General features: G+C 59.3%; 1 protein-coding gene across 3 annotated transcripts in view; it reads left to right on the forward strand.

Annotated features, from left to right (window-relative positions):
• CNTFR (ciliary neurotrophic factor receptor) overlaps window positions 1-21853 on the forward strand; it is a 185579-nt gene that overhangs the window by 145516 nt on the left and 18210 nt on the right. For all 3 annotated transcript variants that reach the window (XM_029061230.2, XM_039911477.1, XM_029061228.2), the window contains exons 5-7: window positions 8198-8315; window positions 9958-10124; window positions 15141-15304. In XM_029061230.2, coding sequence (XP_028917063.1) covers window positions 8198-8315; window positions 9958-10124; window positions 15141-15304 — 449 coding nt within the window. The remainder of the gene's footprint in view (window positions 1-8197; window positions 8316-9957; window positions 10125-15140; window positions 15305-21853) is intronic.

Genomic DNA, 21853 nt, shown 5'->3' on the forward strand with positions numbered 1-21853 from the left:
AATTCCAGTCGACGAACCGTTTGTCTGAATTGACATGTCATGGCATAGGGTCTTAGAACAGGCAAATGAGCAACTGGAGAGCTTTGACGAAAAATCAGAGGCCGTTTGTTCTATAGTGTTGGTTATAGACGTTCACCTGCCTAAAAGAGAGGGGCTGGAGCAGCTGACCTGGGTCCTCCCTCCCCGTAAGGCTCCGGGTGTCCAGCCGAGGAGACCGCGGGATATATATAGAGGACCCTGCATTATCGGATCCTAAATCCTGACAAGGGTCGGAGAAAGGGGCAAGGCAACAAAACATAGTGGAATTTCGGAAAGGAAAAGTGGTCGACTCTGAAGGAATGTGAAATGAGCTCCCAGCCCAGCTGGCCACTGCTCAACTCTGCCTGCGACCCACAGAGAGGGAGAGAAGAGAGGGGAAGCGGCAGGAAACGGAGGGGGGTGGGGAGAGTGGGAGGGAGGGGAGAGGGAGAGAGGGGGAGCAGGAGTGGGAGAGAGAGGGAGTGGGAAGGGGGACGGGGGAGCAGGAGGGAGAGGAGAAAGAGGGGAGTAGAGAGGAAGGGGGAGGGAGAGTGGAGAGCAGGAGGGAAGGGAGAGGGAGATAGGGGGTGGGAGGAGGGGAGAGAGAGTAAAGACTAGGGAAGAGAGAGGGAGGGGAGAAGGAGAGAGGGGAGCAGAAAGGAAGGGAGGAGGAAAAGGGAACAGAGGGGAAGAGAGAGGGCATTAGTGTGTGGGAGAGAGGGGAGCAAAAGGCAGAGAGGGGGAGTGGAAGGGGAGAGAGGGGAGCAGGAGGAGAGAGGGAAGAGAGAGAAGAGCAAAAGAGAGAGGAGAGGGAGAGGGGGCAGAAAGGAGGGGAGAGGGAAAGAGAGGGAGGGGAGCGGAAAGGAGGGAGAGAGGGGAGCAGGAGGAAGAGTCGGTGCGGACAGCAGCAAGGGTTTGGGCGAGCGATGAGAAATGAACTGACCAAAAAATCTCCCCAGATACGTTTGTAGGCGTGCTAGGTTTCTTGCTGGAGCTGGCCGGCCCCTGAAGGGGCAGCTTGTTTGACAAGCTTCGGCTGCCTCAGGGAGATGGAGCCGTGGGTGTCGGGCAAAAGGAGGAGACCAGGGGTTCTCCAAGGAAAAGCTGGCACCCCAGGTACCACCCTCGTTTGAGGTGACCGCCAGCCAGGTCCAGCTGCCCATCACTCCCCAGGTCCCGGAGAGCCGGTCTCATCCAGGGTCTCAACCCAGCACTCAGCACCTGCCTTTCCACCTGCCAGTCCTGTCCCCCCGTCCCCAGACAACGCTGGCCCGCATGCGGCATAGGGAACTTGCCGGGGAAGACCACAGGCCCGGTCTGGGAAAGGACCACGTAAGAGGGCAAGAGAGGGGCAAGTGCATCACCCAGAGGCAGGGGAATGGAAGGAATGGCCCTGGGCTGGGGAGGACGCCCCCCACCAGTGACCTCAGGAGTCCGGTCTGAGGATAACGGCGGAAAGAGAAGCTATAGAAAGGGGGGTGTAAGGTGGGGCCGGAGGAGGGAACCAGGTACTCAGTTCGATGGCCTGGCCCCCAGAGAACTCGGCCACCCCGATCCCGTCCTCCCTGGCAGGGATGCGAGATTAGCCCCAGGTTCCCATGTTCAGGCCTGGGAGAGTCTGGCACCTTTTACTTCAGCTCTGGGTGCCCCGGCCGGGCAACTCCGGGTCAGCAGCAGAACCATCTATTAAGCACTCACCCGGTGAAAAGTACTGTTCTAAGGGCTTGGGACTTACAAAATAAGCAAGTAACCCAACCCTTGCCTACCAAGAGCTTCTGCTCTAATGGGGGAGGCATTATTTATGAGCAAGTATTTTATCAGCGGAGTAATGTAAGTAATTGAGTGCACGATTGAATGAGTCTACTGGGCTGGGGAGCGGGTGGGGTGGGGGTGAGGATTCTCTCTCCTCCCTTCTCTATGCTTCTGTTAAACCCTCTGGAAATGGGGCATAAATCTACCTGAGGGCCCAGAAGGAGATCTCCCAATCTGCGTCTCCCCATCCTCCGTGGGCAGAGCCGGAGACAGGCAGGAGCCGTGCTGTGGAAGGGGTGTGGGGAGGAGGTTTCCGTTTTTATCTACCTCTGCTTTGCCCACGGCCGGCTTTCTTTCAAGAGTCTTGTTCAGGCCATTCTTCAACATCTCTAGTGGGTGAGGAACTCTTCCTGAGTTGCAGCCTTAGGATGTGCCCCACGCCCACCGATCGAGACAGGAGCCCAAGCTTCCTCGCAGAAAACGATCGGGGGCCCTGCTCTCAGGAATCTGTCAGTCTGCAGGCCTGTCAGGACAGACAGACACAAGGCCAGTCCCTGACACATGGCTGGGTAGGCCCAGGCACCACAGGGAGGGAGCGGAGGGAGGCGAATGGGGTCATGAGGGAGGGAAGAGGGGTCACCAAGGAAGGGAGCAGGGTCCTAAAGGAGGAGAGCCAAGTCACGAGGGAGGGGAGTGGGGTTTGAGGAAGGGGAGTGGGAACACAAGGGAGGGGAACAGGGACACGAGGTAGGGGACCGGGGTCACCGGGGAGGGGAGCGAGGTCACGGCTGGAGCTATTTGGCCATCGGAGGGGAGGACAGTGAGTGGGAGGGAATTGCAGAGGGCTAAAAAACTTCTTGGAGAAGGTGGTGGTGAGCTGAGGTGATGATGGAGGGAAGGGGAGAGGGGAGGAGTTAGAGACACTTGGGGCAGAGCAGGGGATCTAGGGAGCTAAGTGGAGCGGGGAAGGAGTGTGGGTGTGGTGGTCCAGTGGGCAGGGGGCAGCGTGGTGGGTAGGACGACAAGAGGGGCCGCCCCGCAGAGCCGGACACGTCTCTCAGTCTTTTACCTGGAGTACCTCCGGGCTCCAGAATGGAAGCACCCCATCCCAGGTCCCCGTCCCATCCCGGTCCTGCTTCCCGCCCTTCCATGCCAAAGCCGCAAGAGGTTGGACTGGTGCAAGGGGCGGGCTGGCTTGCCAGTCAGACAGGAGGGGATGACAAGTCCTTGGTTTTCCCAAGCTGCCTGGCTTTGTCTCTCCCGGCTTCCTCTCGCTTCCTTCTCCCCGTCACCGTGCCGCAGCTGGGAGGCTGGCCTTAGTCCAGCAGTACCATTAAGGCCTTCTCCGTCCTCCCAGGCCCCCGCCCCCCTGCTGCTGCCCCCCCCAGCCCTTCCGCCCTGCCCCCTGCGTATCCTCATGCACTGCAGTTTCCTCCCCGCCCCCTTCTTCCCATACTGTGCCCAAGGGGGCCGGGCCGTTCCCTGCGGACACCGGGCTGGGCATCGGACAGGTTTGAGATGGACGGGCATCCCCCAGATTTGCACATCCAATCCTCCAGCACACCCCTGGGCTTCACCAGTTATCTCCACTAGTCACCTGCATAGAGGCCTGATATGCCCCTCTCCCCAAAGCACATCCCTACCTGTGACCTCCCACCCCATGGCACCTGGAAAGAGCCAGGACCCGTCCCCCCTTGTACGGAGGGGAAACAATCAATCAATCGTATTTATTGATCACTTACTGCCTGCAGAGCACCGTACCAAACACTTGGAAGAGAACGATATAGAAGAGTTGGTAGACGTTCCCTGCCCACAATGAGCTTACGGTCTAGAGGGGGAGACAGGTGTCCATATAATAAATGAATTACAGATAAAATAAGTAAATTACAGAAGCAAACTCAAGAAGAAGGGTAAGTGACTTGTGCCAGGCCCCTCAGCAGGTTGGGAGCGGAGCGGTGTCCTTTCCGGGACCAGAGGAGGGTCTCTCCCAGACTCGGCCATTCAGCCTGGACATGGGAGATGAAGGGCATCTCCCTTTGGTCAACCTGGGGGGTAGGAGGGAGGCAACAGTCACCTGGAGGGGTAGGGTGAGGGTACTGAGGTTCTTGCACTCTGTCCCCTGCTCCGCCCTGACTCGCCGAGTGACCTTGGACTGGTCACTGGCCTTTTCTGAGCCTCCGTTTACTGTTATGTAAAATGGGCGGAGGAGTCTGAGTCCCGGGGTAACGGTGGAGGCTCAGGAGGTTTGCTTGTCTTCCCGCTGGCCTGTAATGCCCCTTCCTCTTAGGTCCCCAGCCCCAGTCCCCCAGCCCCCCACCTCTCCTGATTCCCCGCTTGCTCTCTCCGAATCCTCATGAAGTCACTCAGTGGAAAGAGAACAGGCCTGGAAGTCGTAGACTGCAAGCTCTTGGTGGGCAGGGATAGTGTCTGCCAACTCTACTGTGTTGTTCTCTTCCGAGCACTCTCTTCCAAGCACACAGTAAGTGCTCAACGCAAACCACTGATCCACTGATCGGAGACCTGCATTCTAATCACGGCTCCGACTCCTGCCTGTGGATGACCTTGAGCAAGTCACTTCTTTCACTGCTGAAGTGTGCTTTCCAAGCGCTTAGTACGGTGCTCTGCACACAGTAAGCGCTCAATGAATGAATGAATGAATATTGAATGAACGAATGATTTCTCTGTACCTGTGTTTCCTCATCTGTAAAATAGAGATTAAGTACCTCTAGACTGTAAACTCGTTGTGGGCAGGGAATGTGTCTGTTCATTGTTATGTTGTACTTTCCCTGATTTCTGCCAGGGAGCTGGAGGTGGGAGTGTGGGTGTGTGAGTTTGGGGGGGGGGGGTCTTCTCTGCTGATGCAGCTTCGGCCCCACCTCAGGCTCCCCAGGGACTCGAGACGGGAGGAGGCCCCCCACACCAACTCCTGGCCCTTTCCTGCCGGAGCAGAGGCCGGGCAGGGCCCGGGAGGAGAATCAAACCCCCACCCCCTGAGTGGACGGAACCGGAGAGCGAGATGAAGGGTCTGGAGACTTGGGCAAGGGGTGAGACAGCTGGGTCCCTCCGACCTCCAGCCATTTCTGAAGGTTCCCTCCAGGGGGTATTGCCACCAGCAAACAAGTAAATAGGATGTTTGCTTCTCCCGGCAGCTGCAGAACAGAAATTTCAAAGCAGGAGAGTTAAAACAATTTAGGTTTTATTAAAACGCGTTGCGAAGGCCACTGCCGGGGGCCTGCCAAATGGAAACCATCTTCCGGAGGAGCTGGCGGCGCTGGGCCGTGCTGCTTCCAATTTCTCCCGGGCTCAGGGGGGACTCCCCGGGGACGACAGTTAAATCAGCCTCAGCTGGCGCCCCGCGGCACCCCACAGCCCGGGAAGGAAGCAGCCCCGGCCTGGCCCCGCCTCGTCCACCCCCAGCCCCCACCACGGTCCCCATCCCAGCCTCCACCCGGCCTCCACTTCAGCCTCCACCCGACGCCCACCCCAGCCCCCAACCCGGTCCCCACCGTGGCCCCCACCCGGCCCCCAGCCCAGTGCCCGCACACGACCCTAGGGGAGGGAGGGCTTGCAGTGCAGCAGGAGGGATTCTGGTGAGACCTGGGGAGGGGGAGTGGGTGGTGCCCAGCGGACCTCGGGCGGGCCAAGTCAGCAGTGCAGTTGCGAGGAGCGAAGACCCCCACGGAACGGGGGTGGGTGGGAAATGGCGGGAAATCGGAAAGTCACCCTTCCTCTCCCCGCTGGTCGGGCCAGCTCTTCATTAGAGTTCCATGTCCAGTTGGGGTTCCTGCACTTCCCGCAGGCTCCAGGGACCCAGCGAAGGAAGGGTGGCCTTAGGGGTGAGTCCCCATCTCCAAGACTTACGGGGAGGGGGCTGGCCAGCTGCCGTCTCTGCCTGCTGAGGACCCAAACCAGGGGAAGTGGGCTGACGTTAAGGCAAGAGGGATTTCAGCTGGACATGAGGAAGAACTTCCTGGCTGTTGGACAGTGAGGGTCGGAGGCTGGGGAGATCTCATTCGGGAAAGAACAGTTGCCCACCCTCTGACACTCCCCGATGAGTGAGCTATGCCCGGCCTGGAGGTCGGGGGCTGGAATAGATGAACTCTCTGGCAACTGCCTGGCTCTGCGGTTCTAGCCCTTCTGGCTCTCTGCCCTCTGCTCCTTGTCCTTCCCTTCACAGATGTCCTCTTGGACCTCTGACCCAGTGGTCTGTCTTATCCCGTCCTGGCTGTCCTATGCAAGGAGAGCCTCCACAGTGTGAGAGGGCCATCCTACCTCTGCACCACTGTCCAACCCCACAACCAGAAGGGCCCTCTGCCTCCCTGCCCCCCTACCTACTTATCTTCCCCAATTTGGTCAAGGCTGGATCTTCCTTCCTTCCTTCCTTCCTTCCTTCCTTCCTTCCTTCCTTCCTTCCTTCCTTCCTTCCTTCCTTCCTTCCTTCCTTCCTTCCTTCCTTCCTTCCTTCCTTCCTTCCTTCCTTCCTTCCTTCCTTCCTTCCTTCCTTCCTTCCTTCCTTCCTTCCTCCCTCCCTCCCTCCCTCCCTCCCTCCCTCCCTCCCTCCCTCCCTCCCTCCCTCCCTTCCTTCCTTCCTTCCTTCTTTCCGCCCTTAACATTCCCTGCCCACAACGAGCTCTGAGCGATCAACTCCAGGATGGGCATCAGATCAGGAATGCTCAAGTTGCTCAGTCTCTGGGGCTGGGCCGGGCCTTTCAGAGGTCACCCTGTCCATCTCTGGCCAGGATGTCCCTGCTCTGCTCGTGTTTCCATGCTTCCCGTTCCGACCCGGGCTGCTGGCCCGGTCGACCCCTAGCCAGGAAAGGGCAGAGAAGGGAGGGCCGGCTTGGCTGGGGCTGAGAACCCACGGAAGACAGTGTGCCGGACCATTGTTCCACTCCCCCCCGCCCCCGCCACCCGCTCCTTCCCTGCCCTTGCCTCTTGTCTGCTGTGTGACCTCGGGCGAGTCACTTAACTCCTCTGTGCCTCAGTTACCTCATCTGTAAAATGGGGATTGAGACTGAGGGCCCCATGTGGCACAAGAGTATCTACCCCAGTGCTTAGTACAGTGCCTGGCACATAGTCAGCGTCTAACAAATACCGTAATTGCTATTGCCCTCTCCGGGGTCCCTCCAACTGGCTCTAGTCCCGAAGGCCCCGGGGGGGGGGGGGGGGGAGGGGGCAGGGCCAGGGACACTATCGGCTGCTGCCACCTTGTGGCCGCCTGGCGTTACGGCCGAACAGCTGGGTGGGTGAGGCCCAGGGGAGAAGGGAGGCCAACGGGTGGGCACCCTTGGGAGCGCGGCAGCAAAGCCACCGTGCAGGGGGAGAGGGGCACCTGGAAACTCAGGCAGGGAAGTCCAGGAACCAGAAGGATGTAGGAGCGGGACAGGCCAGGTCAAGGGGGTGAAGGGAGTTGGCAACGGCTGCCCCTTCCCGCGGCCTTCCCTGTCGGCTGGGGCCTGGACCTCCACCTCTCCTTCTGCATTCCCGCATCCTTGCCCCGCTGTACTCCTGCCCTCCGCCCCACTGCTTTCCTGCCACGCTGCGACCCTGCTTCCAGGCCCTTCTGCAGCCCCGCCCCGCCAGCTCCCATTGACCCCTCTGCCGCCGGGGCCCGGGAGACGTTGCCCGGCCTGACTCCGCCACCATCTGGGCTCTCGATCAGATCGGTAGCTCCGGGCAGAGTGGGATCATATCGGTTGCCAGGTCCCCTCCCGTCTCGCTGGGCCCCCAGAATGGGAGAGAGGCCTTGGGGAACAGAAAAAAGGTGTGGGCCGGTACCCTTTCCTCTCCGCCCCCGCTTTGCTCTGGGTTTGGAGGAGGGTAGGGTCTGGGAGCTTCCTGGGAGACGGTGCACTCAGCCACCACACGCCTGGCGGTGAGGATCCCCAGCTTCCGGGGACCACCTAGCTGGAGAGCAGACCCCCTTTCCACCCTAGAGCTTCCCCCAGTGCACCCTGAATGCCGCCTCTGCCTCATGGTCTGCAGACAGAACTCGGGTGAAGAGCAGCCTTGTAGCCGGAAGCTCCCTCGACCGGGCCTACCTGCTGGCAACCTTGGGGAGGGCGGGGACGGGAAGGGTAAGGGCTGGGTGGGGGGTCCCTGCGGGGGAGGTGTGGGGTCTCAGCTGCCCACTCACCTCTGTCCAGTGTCCCCAGAGAGGGTGAAAGAGAGCTGAGACCACCAAGGTGCACGGAGTGGCAGAGTTACCCACAAGCCACGTGGGAGCTCCGTCGCCTCCACCCGCAAATACACAGACGCACGTACCCCCACCCATGCACACACGCACACACACCCCTTGATGCCAGCTTGCTCTAAACACTCCTCTCAGCCTCGGCTCTGGGTAGGTGCTCCCCAGAGTCGGGCCTCCGGGGTCCTGGGGTCCCCAGCTACGCCCATCCTAACATCCCTTCCTCTTCTCCCCTGGCAGCACCACCCAAGGAACCCATCCTGACCTGCCGCTCCAACACGTACCCCAAGGGATTCTACTGTGGCTGGCACCTACCCAGCCCCACCTACATCCCCAACGTCTTCAACGTCACGGTCCTGTAAGTCCACGGCCTTCGGAGGGGGCAGGGAGCTCCCCTCCCCCAGCCCCTCGTCTGGCCGCCCCCGCCCGTCTGCTTAGGCAGAGAGGCTGCTCCCTTTCTTGGGGGCAGTCGGGAGGGGCGGGTGGGAGGGGCCTGATGGTGGGGGAACTGGCCTAGAGCTGCAGGCTCGAACTGATGGAGCTATTGACTTCAATCAAATCCAGGCTCTTTCTCAGATTGCTTTGAACACAATTTACATACCATTACCGTAATGTCAAATCCGGCCTCGTTCCCTTCCCCAACGGAGAATTAGCTGTAACCTTGTCTCCTCGTGGCCCTCGTTCGCTGTGCCTTTCCGCCTCCGTTCTCCCCACGTGCCCCACCCTTTCGTCTCCGGGTCCCTCGGCTTTCTGCCTTTGCCCAAGTCGCCCAGCTCCCGGCCCTCTCCCGCAGGAGACTGTGGGGATGCCCGTGGCGGTGGCGATGCCGGCAGTGAAGATGGTAACTGTGGTGAGGGCGAAGGTGGGGGTGATGGCGATGTTGTGATGGCGGCGGCGGGGGCGACGAGGATGGTAACGATGTTGGCGGTGATAGTAATCTTGAGATGACTGGTGAGGCGGTGAGACGATTGTGATTTTATACGTGATACAGGAAGGATTTTCATCCCTAAGAGCTGTCTCTACTGATATGGGGCCAAAATATTTATTCACACAGGAGGGGCGGTGGTGGGGATGGTGGGAGGGGATGAGGAGCGGACTGACCAATGGGATTCTCTCCTGGATCTTTGAGTTGCTGGTTGAATCCTGCTCCTAACCCACTTGTGAGCCCCAGCTGGGGAACAGCGCCCAGGAAGGAGGGAGAACTTCCAAGGAGACCGCTTGGACTCAAACTCTCCCTCTGCCTTTGTGTCTCTGTGTCTCCCTCTATGTCTCTGGCTCCACCCCCCCACCCCGCCTATGTCTCTCTGTCCCCCTCATTGTCTCCATTTCTGGGTCTCCCTCTCCATCTCTGGTTATCTATCTCTGTCTCTGGATCCTTCTCTGCTAGGTCTGCCTGTTTCTCTCCATGTCTCCATATCTGTACTTCCCTCTCTGTCTCTGCTTCTCTCTATGTCTGCCAATCCCTCTTTGTCTCTGGCTCCCTCTCTGCTTCTCCCTCGCTGTCTCTGCTTCCCTCTTTCTCTGCCTCCCGTTTCCCTCTTTGTCTCTGAATCCTCTCTGACTGTTTCTCTCTGTCTCTGGCTCTGGCTCCTTTCTGTCAGTTTCTCTCTGTCTCTGCCTCACCCTCTCTGTTTCTCTCCATCTCTCCACCTCTTCCTCTCCCTCTCTGTTTTTGTTTCTCTCCATCTTTCATTCAATAGTATTTAGTATTTATTGAGTGCTTACTATGTGCAGAGCACTGTACTAAGCGCTTGGGATGAACAAGTCAAGTCATCTTGGCCTTGGGATGAACAAGTCAAGTCATCTTGGCCTTTCCCTCTTCTTCTCCCTCTCTATCTGTGGGTTCCCCCCTCCCCCCAACTGCCCCCGTCCTGTGTTTCTCTCTCTGTCACTGCCTCTCCATCTCTCTCTCTATCTCTGCCTCTCCATCTCTGCTCCCGGCTCCCTGCCTCTGGTTCCGCCGCCCACCTCTCTCACCACCGGCTCTATGCTCTCGGCAGGCACGGCCTCCAGCCACTGAGCTGCGAAAAGGCCCCTACGCCCAAGAACCGATGTCAGATCCGCCTCATGCATCTCTTCTCCACCATCAAATATAAAGTCACCGTGACTGTCACCAATGCCCTGGGCCACAACGCCACCACCATCACCTTCGATGAAGTCACGATAGGTAATCTTTGTTCTCTCTGACGTCTAGAGTGGACGGGGGTGGGGTGAGGGAGGAGGGGACTTGATTCGTGTCTTAGTGACCACAATGGGTCACTGGGCCGTGGACTTCCCAAACTCCAAAAATGGGTACGGGTGGAGTTTCCTTGTGGGTCTAGGGAGAGCCCTGGAGCCCCATGGTGTATCCCATAGGCAGGAGCCCTGGCTGGGAGCAAAGGAGGACAGAGAGAGAAGGGCAGGTTGCTGCCCTTGAGGGAGAGGGGGATTGGCAGTTTCATCTGAGACTAGGGCTGGGCTGGGCACTGTTGGTGCCATCCTTCCTCTGTCTTTCAGCAGCCACCCATGCCATGCCCTGCCTTGCCCTGCCATGCCCCAATGTGCCCTCCCCTCTCTCCCACTCCTGGTTGGCACCGCTGGGGCTGGGGCTGACAGGGATCTCCTTGGAGATCTCAGACAACTGGTGCTTGGTCAGAGGGCTGGACCGAACCCGGTCAGTTGAACACAAGCCCAGCCGGAACCGTCGTCCACCTCGTGGGCCTATAAGGGCTCAGTCCAGCCAGTCCAGTCAGCATTTGCCGTCCCCTGAGGAGTGTGGGCCGCCCCTCATCTCCAGCTGGCCCCACCCTGCCTCCCCTATCTCTGCCCCGGGATGCCCCGCCTCCTCCTCCTGGTCCTCTGGTGAGGCAGAGGGCCTGGGACAGGGCGGGAAGGGGCAGCTGGCCTCCTAGGACTTGGGCCTCCTACCCTTGTGCATGGGGATATCCCCCCCACCCCAGCCCCCCTCTTAGCTCCAAGTCAGGATCCAGGGTTAGAGAGAGAGGCAGTCCTCCTTTTGTCCCCTCCCTGTGACTCCGGCCTCTCGGCGGGAGCGATGGGGGCGGCAGGGGGTGGGCTCTGGTGTCTCTCTCTCCCTCCCCTTCGCTAACTCCTTCACACTGGAAATTACATCCGACCTGAGGCGGAGCCATCCGCACTCAGTCTGGGAGCAGGAGCCTGGCTGCCCAGAGGGAGAAGCCGGAGAAGGTGCACAGGCCCAGCCCAGCCCGGCCCAGCTAGTGCCTCCCTGCTTCCCAGACAGGATCTGCAGAGGTGGCAGGGAATGCTGGGCTGAGGGCCGGGGGCTGGGCCCAGGGGATGAGGGAAAGAGGCAGCGGTGGCGAGCGGACAGGACCAAGGGCAGGGGGAGGTCGCAGGGGTGGGGTGGTTCTGCTGGACTGGGTCTGCCCCACCGGACCGAGCAGGGCCCAGGAGCACTGGGAGTGCGGGACTGGAGTCCTGGGCACTGCGGGGAGGGGCTGAGGCGCTGCAGGAGAGGGGCGGGATCAGAGGCACTGAAGGAGGGCCCTGCTGGGAGAAATTCTGTGCATTTTGGCAGTAAATCCCTCATGTGCAAATCATAAAAAAAGCATGAAAATTAGCATCCGGGATTTTCGAGTTAGCAACTCCATCCCCTTTTGTGGTGTGACTGAAGCCCTGAGAGAGCCCCGCTGAGGGAGGGAGGGTGGTGGGGGGGTTGGGGAAGGGGGAGGGGTCGTCTGACTGGGAGTGGGGGAGGGCCCGCCCAGCCGAAGGAGGGAGAGAGTTCCTGGCAGGAGGAAGAGGAGAAGGGCACAAGGTGCCTGGGGTGGTGGGACTCCACAGCAGCTAAGTGGGGAATGAAGATGGGCCGGGACCCTCAGGTGACCAGCGCTGATGCCGACAGACATGCCCCCATCCTCAGGTGGGAGGAGCAAGGCTCTCCAGCACAGCTCCTCTGCCCCTCTCCACCATCCAGCTTCCAGGGAACATGTAGCGGGAGTCTCTGCTGGCACAGACCCCTCTTGCCCCGCTCCCCGCAGCTTCCTCTGTTGACCTAGCCGCCCCCCCAACCGGCACCGTTATTCCCCTAACTCCCCCAGCACCCTAAATCCCTAGGGTTTCTCGTTCTCCTAAACTCCCTGCCCTGCATCTGCCATCTCCCGCTTTTCCTCTAGCCACCCTCACCACCCCAGGAGAGGGGGTTTGGATGGTGGGAAAGATGCAGGAGCTGTCTCCCGGTAGCCAGCCTTTCCCCTTCTGCCTCTGTCTTCCCCACCCCTCCGAAAAAAAGAAATCCCCTAATTTCAGCTGGCTAAATCCTCTTCTTGCTAGCCAACCAGGCCATTCCTCTGCCACCAGGCCCAGGGACACCTACCCCCTTAATAAAACTCTCCAGGGAAGTACAATCACAAACCGCCTCTCCGGGGTGTTCTTCCTGCTGTCTGACCTCCATCCCTCCTGCTGTAGACTCAGCCCATTCCCTTATACTCTGCCCTTGGTGGGGTTGAGGGACAGAGCCGAGTCTTCCCGTCCCCCTCCCTCTTCCCGGAGGACCCTGCCGGGCCTGCTAGCTTGGACTCCGACCCCGGCGCTTGAGTAACTGAGGGGTTCACCTGCCTACGGGCAGGGGGCTGGACAGGTTGACCTCTCGGGGTCCCTCCCAGGGTTGTTGCTCCACTGCGATCTGCCAGCCCCCAAGCCGCCATCTGCATTCGTTCAGCGCCACAGCCCCTGACCCCCCCCCCCCGCCCCCCGCAATTCCCCGCCCCCTGCTGCGTCCCCAGAGCCCAAGTCCTACGCAGCCCGCGCTTCGCGGCCTTTGAACTGCTGCTCGGCTCCGCCGGCCACCGGGCCCCGGCGTTCAAAGCAGCGGCGGCGGGAGGGAAACCCAAATCCCTGGCCATCTGGAGCAGCTCAGGGCTGCGCCGGGCAACCAGCCCCCTCGCCTGCTGCCGGCTGATAAAAGACAAAGCCGCCAGAGGACAATCGGGGGGCCGCCCCCTTCCCGCAGCCTCCCCCAGCTCGGTCCCAGCCCGGCCCTGTCCCAGCCCCAGCCCTGGTCTAGCCCCAGCTTAGTCCCAGGCCCGGCCCCGGGCTAGCCCCAGCCCGGTACCGGCCCCGGTCCCGGCCCCAGCTGTGTCTCCCGCTCCCCCTTCCCGCCCTCTCCCCTCAATCCTCCTCTGCCCGGATCTCAGAAAGATTCGGGGTGGCAGTGGCTGCAGGAGGTGGGAGGTGCCGGGGCAGAACCCGGCTGAGCCTGGAGCCAAGGCGAGGGGAGGGGACCCAAGCTTTGACGTCTCTGGAGCCTCTGTCCCTGCTCCAGATCCTGACTTTAGGCGGAGTGAGCCGTTCTGGGAAGGAGACTGTTGCATCTCTTTCTCGTTCTCAATCGGTGGGATTCCCGCCCCCAAAGCCCAACCCCTTTCTCGAAGGCCTCTTCTCCGGGGCCTGGAACTGGGGCCTCTGGGCATCGGGGAGGGGTATGAAGCAGGGCCGGGGCCTGGCCTGGGAAGAAGGCGTTAGGAAAACTTGGCACCACCCCAGATTGGGGACCAGGGGAGGCAGAAGAGGGCTCGGAGGTGGTGGAAGTTGGCATCTGTATGTGGGAGAGTGTGCCTGCAGCCTGGTGAATCTCTGAGTTTGGGAGACACCAATCAGGCATCTGTCCCCAAACCCCGCTGAGGACTCCCCCACCCACCCACCAGCCCACCTTCTCAGACCCTCACGGGGCCATGGGCATCCTGGCCTCGAGGCCAGTGGGTTGGGCCAGGCAGAGGGTGAAGCCCGGCCGCTGCCCCGGGGCCCGACGACCGGTGAGGCGGAAACACGGCCTCTGTTTGCTGGGTGTGCGTGGCGGGGGCGGGGGGATTCAGGCTGGGAGTCCTAGGGTCGGCAGGACCCCCGGGGTGGGACTGGAATTGTCAGGGACCAAGAGTGGGATTGTGGGGTAGGAGGGGGGAAGGGAGGAGCAAGCCTGGCCGGCGGTCTCTCCTGGCTGTCTCTCCTGACATCCCAGCCTGCCTGCCTGCCTGCTTGCCGGTCGGCCGACCGACCACGGCCGCTGCCGGTGTCTCCCGCACTGACACCTCATTCATCACCAGGACGTAAGGAATCCATTAACCGGGTGGGAAGAGGCTGGGCCGCCGGGGGAGGGAAGGAGAAAGGGGAGGGGAAGGAGGAGTAGCCCCAGCTGCGCTCTCTCTGCAAAATAACCCACTGCGTTGCCTTTCTCTGGCCCCGGCCCTCTGAGAATCATCGGCTCCCCGAGTCCCAGAGGTCATCTCGTCCATCCCCCCGCCTCTGTGGAGGGTCAGGGGTGAGCCCTCTGTGAAGACCCACCCCATCCCAAACCTTCCCTTGCAGCTAGTTGGAATGCACTGGTAAGGAGAGGGGCAGGGGCAGCCCCCTCCCCCCCAGCGACCCCCTCCTGTCTATCCTCACCACCCAGAGCTGGCTTCGGACAGCCGAGGAGGAAGCTGAGCCGTGGGGATCCCGAAGCGAGAATATGAGCCAGGTGTCCTGGCTTCCAGCCCAGCTCTCCGGGGTCTCCCTGCGGCAGGTGGAGGGGCGGGGTGGGGGTAGGAGAGCAGCGAGAGGGTGAGCAGATTCTCCTTGTGATGGGTCATCACCGGCCAAGGGTCCGTGTCCTGCGGGGGTGCAGTGAGCCGTCGGCTGGCAGGAAGAGGAGGGAACGGGGAGACTCGGAGCCGGAGAAGGAGAGGAATCTGTGGGCACACGGACTAGAAGACAGACACCCTCTTACCCGGACTAACCGGGCAAAACCCTCTGAATTTTTCCCTCCTTGGAAGTTTGAGTCCCTGGATGATGGCGATGCGGAATGAGGTGTCCACGGTGGGTGGGGCTGACCACGGTGATGGTGTCCATGTTGGGGGCTGGCCATGGTAGTGGTGATCATGATGGGGCTGGCCATGGTAGTGGTGACTCTGGCGGGGCTGGACATGGAAGTGGTGACCCTGGTGGGGCTGACCATGGTGGTGGGGTTGACCACGGTGGCGTCAACAATGGTGGCAGTGACCATGGTGGGGTTGACCGTGGTGATGGTGACCCTGGTGGGGGCTGGCCATGCTGGGACTGACAATGGCAGGGCTTGGCACGGCAGGGGTGACGACAGTTGGGGGCGGGGTGACTGGCAGAAGCGGTGACAGTCTCAAGCGGCGACAGTCTCAGGGGAGGGCATGATGGCAGTGTGTTTCCTCAACAGTGAAGCCAGATCCTCCTGAGAACGTGGTGGCCAAGCCAGTCCCCAGCAACCCCCGGCGGCTGGAGGTGACGTGGCAGAACCCCTCGTCCTGGCCCGACCCGGACTCGTTCCCGCTGAAGTTCTTTCTACGCTACCGGCCGCTCATCCTGGACCAGTGGCAGCACGTGAGTGCCAACAACCAATCACTCAATCGCAGTCACTGAGCGCTTACCGGGTGCAGAGCATGGACTAAGCGCTCGGGAGAGTACGAGGTCCCTACCCCCCAGGAGCTTACGGGGGGGTGGGGAGGAGGCTGGGGTAGAGGGTCCACAGATGCTATTACGGCAATCCAACAGTCCGTCTGCCCGCAGATCATCCCTGGGGCCTTTCCAATCAATCAGTCAATCAATAAATCAATGGTATTTACTGAGTGCTTACTGGGAGCAGAGCAGAACGGTGCTCGGCACATAGTAAACGCTTAAAAAAGTACCATTATTATTATTATTATTGTAACTAAGCGCTTGGGAAAGTACAACACAAAGGACTAGGTGGACACAATCTCTGCCTACAACAAGAAGCAGCATGGTCTAGTGGAAAGAGCTTAGTAAAGTGCTCTGCAGGTAGTAAGCGCTCAATAAATACGATTGAATGAATGAAGAGCCTAGGCCTGGAAGTCAGAGGACCAGGATCCTAACATAGGCTCTACCACCTGTCTCGGGTGTGATCCCGGGCACCTCGCTAAGCTTCTCTGTGTCTCAGTTACCCCATCTGTAAAATGGGGATTAAGATGGGGAACGCTGTGCGGGACGTGTTCTGTGTCCAACTTCATTCATTCAGTCGTATTTATTAAGAGCTTACGGTGTGTGGAACATTGTACTAAGCGCTTGGGAGAGTACAATATAACGATAAACAGATCCATTCCCTGTCATTTGATAATCTCGTATCTACCCCAGCGCTTAGTACACAGTAAGCACTTAACAGATACCATAAAACAACAACAAAGCTCACAGTCTAAAAGGGGAAGACAGGCGTTAATATAAATAAATGCATACATAAATGATGGATGTATCATCATATAACATCATCATCATCATCATTATTATTATTATATGTATATAAGTGCTATGGGGCTGAAGGTGGGGTGAATACCAAGTGCCCAAAAGATATAAATCCAAGACCACCCTCTACCCCTCAGTTGTTCCCAAGAAAGGAAGCCAAACCCCAGTGTGGGACCCTAGGGCCTGCATCGCCCCTCTCCGAGCCTCGGTCTTTCTTCTCTGTGAAATGGGGAGAAACATTCTCAGGCCTGTCCGGGCCGGGCACCGGGGATGGGGGTGGTTGGCGGCCGGGCCGACTCGCCGCAGCCTTTGTGGCCAAAGAGAAAGAGGTCCGGGTTGAGTTGAGCGTCCGTGCTGAGATCTGCCCGGTGGACGTGGGATGTCGGGGAAGGGGAGGGGGAGCAGAGTCGGGGGCCGGGGCTGGGAAAGCTGCACTCTGAATTTCCTGGCTACCACTTGGGCAGACACAACCTGAACATCGCTCTTCTGTGCTGTCTCCCGGCCGGAGACTGAGCAGGCGGGGATCTGGCCTGTAATTCCCATTATTTCGGGGCGAATGCACATCTGTATTTCTTCCCAATTGCATCCAATCCTTGGGAGGAAAAAAAAAAACAGGAAGAAAGAAAAGGAAAAGAGAAAAGAGACATTCTTCCAGCAATCTCCCTTCCCTGGGAAATGGAATATCTTTCCCATATTTTGTCCCATGAAAAATTCATTCTGCTGGAAAAGGATTCCTATGCCGAGAGACCCGACCCGCCGACCTCATCCTCCTGGCTGCGGGTGTTTCCGATCCTGTCCCTGGACTTTCGTGAAGAAGGCCAGGGTGGGGTGGTCGGAACCGGCTCCGGGAGGCCAGGGATGGCGGTCCCGTGTCCGTACCCCCGGCCCATCACCCCTGTCCACCTGAGGGCCTAAGCTGGCCCATGCCAACTCCAACGCTAACGCTTCGGTATATTCCCTGCTTTTTGTGGAAGGGCAGGAGCTGGTGGGGGCTGGAGCCCTGGGGAGCTGGAAGAGTAGGGGATTGGGGTGCTGGGGGGCAGGGGATGAGAACAGGGATGGAGGAGGGGGGATGGGGTGAGGGGCTGGGGAGGAGGGGACTGGGACCAGGGTTGCTGGGGACGGGGGCACTGGGAGCGAGGGGGCTGGGAACGGGGGGGCTGGGGGCGGAGGACCGGATCCTGTCTCCCGGATCTGTTTCTGTTCCTGCCTCTACAGAGAAATGCGACTTGTAGGTGGGAGGTGGGCGTTCTGGCCCCCCGGCCTCTTCTATCCCCTTCTGCTGGCCCCTAGGGGCCTCAGCCATCAGCGGTCAGCTGGGGTGTCGGTTAGGGTGGCCTCTCCTCCTCCTAGTGAAAATAAAAGAAGCGAGCAGACCCCGAGGAGGCCCTGTGAGAGTCGGTGTCAGTCAGTAGTACTTGGAGCGCTTACTGGGGGCAGAGAACACTGTACTAAGTGCTTAGTAAACACGATTTCCTGCTCTCAAGGAACTACAGTTTGGAGGGGGAAACAGACATTAAAATAAATTGACAGAGAGGAAATGGCAGAGTGTAAGGATATGTGCGTGAGTGCTGTGGGGCTGGAGGTGTGGGGACTGCCAGTGCACCCAACCCCCTCTCTGAGGACCTCTCCCCCTTTCTGACCCTCCTGCCACAGGCCGACTAGCTCCTTTGATCTCGGCTTAGTCACCCGTGAGGGAGCCCTAGACAACAGCCGTCCACGCTGGACAACAGGTGCCAGGGCCTGGAGAATTGAAAGAGCAGGTCCCCTGCGGCCACTCTGGGGGTCAGAGGGTTGGGGCGAGCTGGGAGCCAGAACTCCCGGCTTCTGGGACATCTGCGGGCAGAGAGAGCAGCTCGGGACCCCGACTGGAAGGGATGCCGGGGGACGCGGGACGAAGCCCATTTCTGGGGAAGGCGCTCTCTGAGCTAGGCAGGGAGCACAGCCTGGAGCCTGTTTTCGTTTGGGACCCAATTTCGTTCAGTCTGGTGCTGATGCTTCCCGGTGCCAGGCCGCGGCACGCTGTAAGCCCGTCTTCCGCTCCCGGTGGCCTCCTCGCCACCTGCTCGCCCCCGGGCCATGCTCGGCCCTCCGGGCTGGGCGATCGTTGCCACTTCTTTCGGGCAGGGCGAAGGGCCCGGGCACCGTCCGGGCTGCAGCAGGTCCCCAGGGGGTTGTGCCGCCCCACCCCCCCCTTTGAGCCGGCCTCTCCCCCTCCCCATCCCCTTATGGGACACTCACCCATTCCACCCCGGCTGCCGGGACACCGCTTTGGGAGGCTTCCCTCCGCCCGGGGTCTTACGTGGTCCCCGAGGGGTGTGGAGAGGAGAGCTGCTAATGGTCATAATAATAACAGTAATTGTGATATTTGCTAAGCGCTTACTATGTGCCAGGCGCTGTACTAAGAGCTGGGATGGATACAAGCAAATGGGGTTGGACGCAGTCCCTGTCCCACGTGGGGTTCTCAGTCTCAAGCCCCATTTTACAGATGAGGGAACTGAGGTCGAGAGAAGCGAAGCGACCGCCGGCGGGGCCTCCCCGGAGAGCTGACCCGGGGGTGTCCACCCCAGCACCACCCCCCCCAGCTCCCCTCCACCCCACTCCTCCGGAGACCCTCTCCCTCCCCAGACCCCGATCTCCTGGGTTCTGACGGGTCCCTCCTCCTCCCCCACCTCTCCTTCCTCTCCTCTTCCTCTCATTCAGTCCTACTGATTGAGCGCTTACTGGGTGCAGAGCAGTGTACTAAGCGCTTAGAGAAGCAGCGTGGCTCAGTGGAAAGAGTCCGGGGTTGGGAGTCAGAGGTCATGGGTTCCCAACCCGGCTCCGCCCCTTGTCTGCTGTGTGACTTTGGGCAACTCACTGAACTTCTCTGGGCCTCATCTGTAAAATGGGGATGAAGACTGCGAGTGCCAGGTGGGACAACCTGATCACCTTGTAACCCCCCCACCCCAGAGCCGAGAACAGTGCTTCGCACATAGTAAGCGATTAACAAATACCATCATTATTATTACAATAGAGCAATAAAGAGAGACAATTCCTGCTTACAGGGAAGGGAGACACCCTTCTCTTGTCCCTCTCCTTTTCCATCCCCTCCTCCTCATCTCCCCTCCCCTCATCGGGAAATTCTCCTGCCCCCCACCCCCCAACTCCCTCGCCCTCTGCCAAGACGGAGAGTTTTGGAGTCGCCGCCGCAGCAGGGCTTTTATTCTCCTTTGGCTGGGCCTCGCGTTCTGTCTCCTAAATATAAAACATTAAATATTTAGGGCATCCCTTTCTTGCTTGCTTTTAAGTCGGTAATTCAAGCCAGATCAGCCCGGTTTCCTTTTCTGCTTTACAGGCCCGGCCTGGCCGGAGCGAAGGCGGAGGCTCCGATGGCCAGCCCCTAATGGATCCGCTACCCGGGAATGCCACCCTGCGCTCTAATGGCCTGCTAATGGGCTGGTGCTGCTCTACCCGGGCGAGAGCGTGCCATAATAATAATAATAATGATGGTATTTGTTAAGCGCTCACTATGTTCATTCATTCATTCATTCAATAGTATTTATTGAGCACTTACTATGTGCAGAGCACTGTACTAAGCGCTTGGGATGAACAAGTCGGCAACAGATAGAGACAGTCCCTGCCGTTTGACGGGCTTACAGTCTAATCGGGGGAGACGGACAGACGAGAACAATGGCACTAAACAGCGTCAAGGGGAAGAACATCTCGTAAAAACAATGGCAACTAAATAGAATCAAGGCGATGTACAATTCATTAACAAAATAAATAGGGTAACGAAAATATATACAGTTGAGCGGACGAGTACAGTGCTGTGGGGATGGGAAGGGAGAGGTGGAGGAGCAGAGGGAAAAGGGGAAAATGAGGCTTTAGCTGCGGAGAGGTAAAGGGGGGATGGCAGAGGGAGTAGAGGGGGAAGAGGAGCTCAGTCTGGGAAGGCCTCTTGGAGGAGGTGATTTTTAAGTAAGGTTTTGAAGAGGGAAAGAGAATCAGTTTGGCGGAGGTGAGGAGGGAGGGCGTTCCGGGACCGCGGGAGGACGTGACCCGGGGGTCGACGGCGGGATAGGCGAGACCGAGGGACGGCGAGGAGGTGGGCGGCAGAGGAGCGGAGCGTGCGGGGTGGGCGGTAGAAAGAGAGAAGGGAGGAGAGGTAGGAAGGGGCAAGGTGATGGAGAGCCTCGAAGCCTAGAGTGAGGAGTTTTTGTTTGGAGCGGAGGTCGATAGGCAACCACTGGAGTTGTTTAAGAAGGGGAGTGACATGCCCAGATCATTTCTGCAGGAAGATGGCACTATGTGCCAAGCACTGTTCTAAGCGCTAGGGTAGATACCAGGTAATGAGGTCGTTCCACGTGGGGCTCACGGTCTTCATCCCCATTTTGCAGATGAGGTCACTGAGGCCCCAGGGAAGTGAAGTGACTTGCCCAAAGCCACTCAGCTGGCAAGTGGCAGAGCCGGGATTAGAACCCACGACCTCTGGCTCCCAAGCCCGGGCTCTTGCCACTGAGCCACGCTGCTTCTCTGCCGTGCCACCGCTCGGAAGCGTGGACACGCACGCGCTTCGGGCACCTGCCCGTGGCTTGGCCGTGGAGAAAAGGGGGCATTAGAATAAAAATGATGACGATGGTACTTGTTAAGCGCTTACTTTGTGCCAAGCACTGTACTAAGGTGGACATGGTCCCTGTCCCATGTGGGGCTCACCGTCATTCACTCCATCGTATTTTTTGAGTGCTTACTGTGTGCAGAGCACTGTCCTGAGCACTTATGTATTTAACTGCTTACTATGTGCCAAGCGCTGTTCTAAGAGCTGGGGTAGATACAGGGAAATCAGGATGTATCATGTGGGGCTCACACTTTTAATCCCCATTTTGCAGATGAGATAACTGAGGCACAGAGAAGCTAAGTGATTTGCCCAAGGTCACACAGCAGACCAGTGGCGGAGCCGGGATTAGAACCCACGACCTCTGACTCCCGAGCCCGGGCTCTTTCCACTAAGCCACGAGAGCAGGCCCGGAGTGCTCATTCGCCCTAGAAAAAGTCCCGGGGGAGCCGCAGCGTCGTCCTGGTCAGCAGAGTCCTCTACAGTCCGGGCGGGCCGGAGCTGCGCCCGCCTGGCCCGGCTCCAGCCTTCCATCCTGGCTGGCTCTGGGACCGCCGATGCGGTAGGATCAGTTTCTAAAGATAAAAAGGCCCAAACGTTCATCACCATCCCGACGAGCCATTAATATTTATATTAATTTATATCGCCCTCCTCCCACCCCGGGCCCCGCTGCGGGGAGAGGCTGCTAACGGACACCGGGCGACCAGACAAAGCCTTGGCTTTTCATTCATTCGTTCATTCACTCATTCATTCATTCATTCATTCGTATTTATTGAGCACTAAACACTTGGAAAGTACAAACTGGCAACAAATAGAAACAATCCCTACCAAACAAATGGCTCACAGTCTAGAAGAGGGGAGACAGACAACAAAACAAAAGAAAACAAGTAACAAAACCAAAGGAGTAGCTTTTCTCCACTCCCCATCGCCTTCCCCCGAGCCTCTCTTCTCCCTCGACCCCACGCCGGCACCCCCAGTCCTCAAGGCTTGTCACGGCCAGAGGCGCTGGATTCCTGCTCTTGGACAGCCTGGATGGCTTCTCGGAGGCAAGGACGGGGCGGGCAGGCGGAGGAGGGTCGGGG

The sequence above is a fragment of the Ornithorhynchus anatinus genome, chromosome 3, assembly GCF_004115215.2.
Source record: "Ornithorhynchus anatinus isolate Pmale09 chromosome 3, mOrnAna1.pri.v4, whole genome shotgun sequence".
Classification (NCBI taxonomy): domain Eukaryota; kingdom Metazoa; phylum Chordata; class Mammalia; order Monotremata; family Ornithorhynchidae; genus Ornithorhynchus; species Ornithorhynchus anatinus.